At 41.0% G+C, this 7,679-nt stretch overlaps 1 protein-coding gene across 1 annotated transcript in view; it reads left to right on the top strand.

Annotated features, from left to right (window-relative positions):
• Nucleotides 1–200: 200 nt before the first annotated feature.
• LOC125462663 (N-fatty-acyl-amino acid synthase/hydrolase PM20D1-like) overlaps nucleotides 201–7,679 on the top strand; it is a 78,270-nt gene continuing 70,791 nt past the window's right edge. The window contains exon 1 of the mRNA XM_059653353.1: nucleotides 201–639. Within this exon, the coding sequence (XP_059509336.1) occupies nucleotides 339–639 (301 nt within the window). The 5' untranslated portion in view covers nucleotides 201–338. The remainder of the gene's footprint in view (nucleotides 640–7,679) is intronic.

The following is a 7,679-nucleotide window of genomic DNA, read 5'->3' as shown; positions in this document are numbered from 1 at the left end:
TTAACTCTGCTCTCTGCCCACAGATGCTGCCTGAGTTTCTCCAGCAATTTGTTGAATTGTGTTCATGTCTCCGTGTGTGAGAGAGATGGTGGTAGTGAGGGGTAGGCAGTGCTTTGGAGTGGGAGGGAGAGAGGGAGGGGGTGAGACAGCCGCATGTGATTGTGCTCAACACAAGTTTAATTTTAGATTGAGAACAGGAACTACAGCTCCCCCAAGTACTGCAATTGACAGAGAGAGATAAAGCTGTGTTAGCGCAGAACTGCGGGAGTCGGTGCTACTGCAAGTAATACTGGGGCCGGGATAGTGGGGTGTGTTTTATTTTATGTTGGACAGGAGAGATGAAAAATACAAGAGGCAAGGTTAAAGTCGCCCTGATCATCCTGCTGCTTCTGCTGTCTGTGTTTCTAATCTTTCTGAGCGCTTTGTTGATCAGGACCCACACATTCAGCGCCGCCGGGAACCTGGATTCCAGCGCCTTTGATAGGAATCATGCAAATTTTGCAGCAAACTTCAGTGAGTCTGAAAGAAAACTACTTCTGGGCAATTTGAAAGAGGCAATTCGCATCCGCACTGTCAGCCACAACGCCGCTGACTTTGACATCTCCGCCCTGGAAGCGTTTGGAGACTTTCTCCCTAAAGGTACTGTTTTGAATTCTTTATGAAGTTGACTTGGCAGTAAAATGAGTCCATTGTCAGGATCCAGTGGATTCCTGGTGACAAAAGGTTTTCTTCTGTCGGTTCGCTTTCTGTTTTGGGAATCGGTGGCTGAGGTATTTTGTGAGGAGTGGGTTTGCAAGTGACAATAGTCCCCTAAATTACTGCGCCTCATGGGCAAAAGATTATAATAGGGGGTTATAACCCCACAATAAATTGACCATACATTGTCTGTTGGTGCATTCTGCCATAATCTAGTCACAATTAATCAGATTAGCTTCAAATTCCAAATTTTTGTTAATTAAACTCAAGTTCCAGCTATTGGCACAGTGGGATCTGAATCTGTATTCCCTAGAGTGTTAGCTCCTGAATTGCTAATCCTGTCACTCAAACAGCCATCTCTTCCCCCTTGCCTCAGCCTATACTGTCTTTTTTTGCTGAAATTGGGAGCTGCTGGATCATCATTGAGTGTAAGAGCACATGAATAAATTAAGGTCAACATTTAAAGTTTGAGAGAAATTCAACTTCATACATCTTTACGTAAGGCATTATGCCAGTAACAAGTGTTATGTTTGATTACGTTAGGAAAATGTTATTGAATGCATGACAGGGAGGATGCCTGACTGACTGCCAGCTGCAAACATGAATATGCACAACTGCAAGTATAATTGTAGGTCATGGGCAGAGCCCCATCTAATTATACTTTGCAAAGACAATGTTTAATATAATGTTAGTGCTTGATGTTGTTTTTCTACATCTTCAGGCTGATTCATGCTAGGTTTGGTTCTACTGACACCCCCCAGTCCTCACATGACAGACATCACAGTGAGCCCACAATAAAACAACTAACTCAGTCCCTTAATTTCCATGGATTTCCTAAAGCAGTGGCCGGGACCCTAACTGGGATTAAGCTCTCAGGCAGAGATGGCCAAGCCCTGACTTTCCCGTTCTCTAATGGCGTCTTCTCCTCTCCCGGCCTGACCGCTCACCCAGGGGTTGCAACTCTTTTCAAGCCTCCGAATGGGGCCACAATGGGAAAACATTTAGGAAACACTGTTGTAACCTGAAATCACTAGAGTTTCCCAATTATCCTGTACTGCTCCTTTTAATGCCGGGAAGCTTGTGTTTTCAAATAAACCTGTTGGACAATAACCTGATGCCATTTGATTTGATGCCTTGTCCACCCCAATCCAACACTGGTATCTCCACAACTTCAAAATCCTAGGTCACTGATGTCAGAGAACAGTTTGTTTGTATGCAAGATCGACTTCTGTAGCAGGTTCACTTTTTATCTGCTGTTCGTACTGATGGCATTATTCAACTTTATTGCAACACATTGTTCCAAAATGGGGTGCACACACAAGGCTCTTAGCTTGGGCCCTAACACTAAAAGAAATCAGTAACTGGACGGAGAGAGAGCACAGCTACTACTGTGGGGGAAATTAGAAATCAGAAAATCAAAAGAAATGTGCAATAACACGATGGGTTACTAAGCTATAGGAAAGAGGAAAATTACAAAAAAAAGTATCAAAATATTAATTTGGGAGAGATTCTGACAGAATAGTTTGTAACGACATTTCTAAGCAACTATTCAATGAAGTACCTAGGAATAAGTAAATACCAATAAGAACAGGGACCATAATATCATTTTGGTACTATTGAAAAGCATAAAAACCAATTCCCCTGCTGTGCAACAGTCATATTTGCAGATCCAGCGCCTGTGCACCTCTGGCAGTATCAGTGGAGAGAAAACCATTAACATTTCAGAACTTCAGAACTCAAAGGGTCACTGTACTCGCAATGTTGCCTGTTTTCTGTCCACAGATGGTACCAGACTTGTTGAGTTTCTCCAGCAGCTCTTGTCTTTGTTTCAGATCTCCAACACCCACAGTTCTTTATTTTATTTTAGTCAATTTATTGCTGTTTGCTAGAATCCACCAGGAATTTAAGCACATCTGTGCTACCCTGATGTATCGCAATGAGCTATTCAGTTCAATTATTGCAGAGTGAAATCTTTATCGTCTCCTTCCTTCAACGCAAATGGTTGTGATTCAATTTCCAACAAACCCCTGCAATGCTACAGTCCTTTCCCCTCCACAATGGTCCTGATCCACTGTCTGATTGATTTTCACTGCAATTTACAACCCCTTTCAAATGCTGCTGCTGCCTTAGTAACCAGTAGACTCTGATCCATCCAGGTAGCAGCCAGGCATAGCCAATTAAACAAGAATTCCTTACAGAAGTGTAGGTGTGAAGTGGTAGAACCCCTGTATTGACTAGAAAATGATGGAGTAAATATTTCTATCTTTGAAAGGCAGCGGTGTACCTTATGACCAATCTTAAAGGAGGGAGAGATCAGATCCATATGGTAGATTTGAGAAAACCTTAAGAATTATGGCCAAGCACAAGTACCATGCAATGTTTGGAATAGAAATTCAAAGCTAATTTAACCAACGTTATCATTAAAATTGTTCTTATTTTACACTGACAGCCTTTTTAATTCAGTTCATGGCCGTTTGCATTCATTTGGAAAACACGCGCTGATTCAGCATGCCTGTGATCACCCGATGTGATTTTATTTTCTGCAAACATGTTACAAATTACACAAAACATCCCCAGTCATCAGGTGTTCCCTCTCACTGAGCTGAAACTTAAAGGGCCTATTTAATACTGATTAGTTCTTTCTGAAAAACCTAAAAGGTATCTGTGCTCTGATAGCAGATCTTACATCATGCTCCAAGTAATTTTTTAACAAATGTTTATTTGGGCTTTTCTGCCACTGGAGATGAGTCATAACTGTTTCAATGTATTTGAAAGGCACACTGATTGTTAACATGTGAAGAGGGAGAGAGAGTGAAATTTTAAGCATAAAGCCAGTCATTAGGCAAAGCAAAAGGCAAAACTAACTTGGTATCATTGCTAATAGGCAAGGAAAACGGAGGAGAACCTTTATGGATGTCATATAGCTAGATTTCCAAAAGACATGTGATAAGGTGTCACATCAAATGTCAGTACACAAAGTAAGCGCTCATGTGTTAGGTAGTGACATTAACTTCAGATAGTAGATTGGTTAGCTAACAGGAAAGAGAGAGCAGAGATAAATGAGTTATTTTTGAGTTGGCAACCTATAACCAGTGGCATGCCCCAAGGAGTAGTACTGACAGCTCAGCTACAGGTATTTCCAGTTTAATAAGCGACAAGTGCTGGCAAAATTGAACGTATCTAAATTAGTAGGTGACACAGATAAGCAGAAAGTATGTTGTCAAGAGTACAGAGTCTATGAAGGTACTTAAACTGGTTGAATCATGGGCAAAAAGTTGGCAGTCAGAGCAAAATGTGGAATGCAGCAAGAATACAAAAGCAGTGTGTTATTTAAATTGAGCAAGACTGCGCTGAGGGATCTGGGAGTCCTCCTACATGGATCACATTAGTCAAATATTTAGCGAGGGTTAGGTAGGCACGTGGAATAATGCCATTTATTATAAGGAAAATTAAGTATAAAAGTGGGAAACGTTACTACAGTTGCACTGGAGCTTAGTGAGAACACATCAGGAGTGGTATGTACAGTGTTGGTCTCTTTACTTGAGAAGTATATACTTCCGTTATAATGAGGATAATATTGTTCAGTGAAGGCTCATTCAACTGATTCACGACATGATGGGTTATCTGATGAAGAAAATTTGAGCAGTTTGATAAAACATATAAGATCCTGAAGGGACTTGACGGAATTAATGTGTCTCCTTATTGGTGAGGTTACAACTAGGAGACACAGTTTAAAAGATAGAGCTGTATCTCTTTTAAAAACTGAGATGAAGAGCTACATTTTATGAGGCTCGTTGGTCTGTGGAACTCTTTTCCTCAAAAAACAAGAGAAGTTTATAATATGTTAGTGCTGGGAGCCAGACATACTGAGAACAGGCAGTCAAGTGTATGGTTGGCACAGAGTGTGTTGAGCTCAGTAATTTGTGACGGCAGTATTCTGCACTCTAGCAAATTGAGAAGAAATTCTTTACCCCCAGTCTTCCTCCAGCATTCCTAGTGCACCTTCCATCTAAAGAAGACATCTTCCTGACAAGAACTGCCCTCATGTCTCCAAACACTTGTTAATATAACTTAATTCTTGGGGCCAAGGTACCTATCACATGCTCATTTGAAGCCGTCTAACCAATGTCTGCAGGACAGTTAATATAGATCTCTGGACGATCTCCTCTCCTGTCCATCCCCTCAGCTTGAGGTCATTTTTTAGTCTACATTGTGCTGACATTGAATGTATTCAAAACTGAGTACCTATGAGTTTTGACTAACAAAAGAGTCAAGGATCATGGAAATGCAGACAGGAAAATGGAGTTAGGGGTTAGGATGAGGCAGTGTCAACATGAATTCACGAAAAGGAAATCATGTTTAACAATCTGGGTGGAGTTTTTTGAGGACCCAGAGTAGATAAAGAGGTGTCGTGCATTTGGTATATATTTTGCTTATCAGAAAGTGTCTTATAAGACCGCATGCAAGAGGTTGGTAAATGAAATTAGAGCACAGGGATCAGGAGAAATCTCCTGGTACGGGATGAGAACTGGTTAATGGACAGAAAAATGGGAGTGAGAATAAATGGGCCATTTTCACGCTGGCAAGTGATGACTGGTATCAACAGATTCTCAAGGGTTATTGCATGAGTCCCAGCTGCTCAGAATGTATATCAAAGGTTTGGATGTGGGGAATAGATGTTGCATTCTAGTCTTGCAGATGGCACCCAGCTAAATGGGAAGATGAGTTGTGAGGAGAATGAAAAGATTTGAAGATTGGCCAATATAATGTGCAGAATTGTGAGATTATCCACTTTGGTTGAAAAAGAAAACAGAAATATGGAGTTATTTCTTAAGTGGAGGGAGGCTGGGAAGTGTTGAACTTTAATGGGCTATCCTTGTTCACCAATCACTGAATTTTAATATGCAAGTTCAGCAGACAAATAAGTAAGCAAATGGCTAGGCCCAAAATGCCAGCTTTTGTGCTCCTGAGATGCTGCTTGGCCTGCTGTGTTCATCCAGCTTCACACTTTGTTATCTAAGCAAATGGCATGTTGGACCTGTTACGAGAGGATTTGAGGATAGGACTGCAATTATTATAAACAGCTGAAAGAACTGCAGATGCTAGAAATCAGAAGCAAAAACTGAAATTGCTGGAAAAACTCAGCAGGCCTGGCAGCATCTGTGGAGAGAAATCAGAGTTAACATTTCAGTTCTAGTGACCCATCTTTATAACACTTCGGGGTCACTAGACCCAAAACATCAGCTCTAATTTCACTACAATTATATAGGTCCTTGGTTAGACCACACCAGGAGTATTGTGTGCAGTTTTGCTTTGTTTCCCTATCGAAAGACATACTTGCCATAGAAAGAGGGCAACAAAGGCCACCATACTATTGTCTGGAATGGAGGAACTGTTCTTTGAGAAAATATTGAATAGATTGGGCCTTTATTCTTTGGAGCTGAGAAGATTGAGATAATTTCATACTAACATGCCAAGGTCTTGCAGAACTCAACAGGAAGGATTCTTCCTTTGACTTGGGAGGAGTGTACAATCAGGTGACAAAGTCTCAGAATGACAGGTAACCCATTTAGAACTGATGAGGAATTTCTTCACTCGGGGTAGGGAGTCTTTGGAATTTTCTTACCCAGAGCGTTTGCAAGGCTTAGGTATTGACTATGATTAAGACCAAGATCAGAACATACCTACATGTTAAAGAACTTCAAAGATTCATGGATAGTGCAGCTAAATGATGTTGAAGTCAAAGACCAGCCCCAATCTCACTGAATAGTCGAGTGAATTTGAAGGGCTTCATAACCTATTCTTGCTCTACTTTCGAATTTTCGAATGTTAAGGCCGGAATCAGATGAGTCATGATTTTATTGAATTGAGCAGAGGGCTCAAAATGACAAATTACCTATTTCTGCTCCAAATTGTTTATCCATCCCTAAAGAACTCTAGTAGGTGATGGACATTGAGAAAACTTAATGCACTGGTCTGGCCTGTATGCAAGAATCCCAAGTCCATATATAACAAGCCTATAAAATGCAAAAAGCAGTACTCCATATGGTGTACAGCCCCACTTTTCTTTCAGTAAAACTATTTGTTACGTGAAATTATAAGGATTTCCAGACGTCATTAGCTTTTTTGAAGCTTTCGCTCGTTTTTCAAGCTGGCGGACATGGGGATGTTTTATACCTCTCCTATTACAAAGGTCACATGATTGGACATTTCATTTCAACCAGGCTTTCTCCTTGCACAATTCTAATTTTTCACTTGATGCATGCGCATAAAAATCATGGAAAATGTTTCATGTGACACTGTAACAGGGCCCGAAACGTCAGCTTTTGTGCTCCTAAGATGCTGCTTGGCCTGCTGTGTTCATCCAGCCCCACACTTTGTTATCCTATATTTTTTCCAGATGGGTTTTAATAAATTGACAACATTTTGACTGAAGTTCTAATTTTTGAACCGCAAAGTCAAGCAGTAGAAAAGGCAAAAGAGGTACTGATCAAATTTGATTGTGCTTTGATTAAAGTGCAATACAAAACTCATCTCTGCTGGCCTGAAACTAGAGAACACCCAAGGCTCTGGAGCTAATGCTGAGGGGCATAACAAGGGCTGATCTGCAAACTCTGCTCTGAGCTATGAAGGAAGATTAGAGGGATAGGTATTGGGGGCACTGGGGAGAGGGGGAAATAAAGCCTTGATTTGCTTGTTTACATGCGTAAAACAATAAGTCTGATAAGGCTCAGCTTGTGTCCTTCCATCCTGCAGGTAAGTTGCAAGTGGCTGTCCAGACTGCTTTCCCAAAGGATCTTTTACAGCACAGAGAGAGGCTCTTCGGCCCATCATGTCAGCACAGACCACGAAGCATCCATTTATTCTAATCTCATTTTCCAATACTTGGCTAGTGGCTTTGAATACTGTTTTATGAGCTGTTACGAATGGGAATTTTAACATTAAGGATAGAATGCTGCACAAATTCTGCCCACTTCAGCCAC

This window comes from Stegostoma tigrinum, chromosome 21 (genome assembly GCF_030684315.1).
Source record: "Stegostoma tigrinum isolate sSteTig4 chromosome 21, sSteTig4.hap1, whole genome shotgun sequence".
NCBI lineage: Eukaryota > Metazoa > Chordata > Chondrichthyes > Orectolobiformes > Stegostomatidae > Stegostoma > Stegostoma tigrinum.
This window is presented reverse-complemented; position numbering and strand designations above follow the sequence as displayed.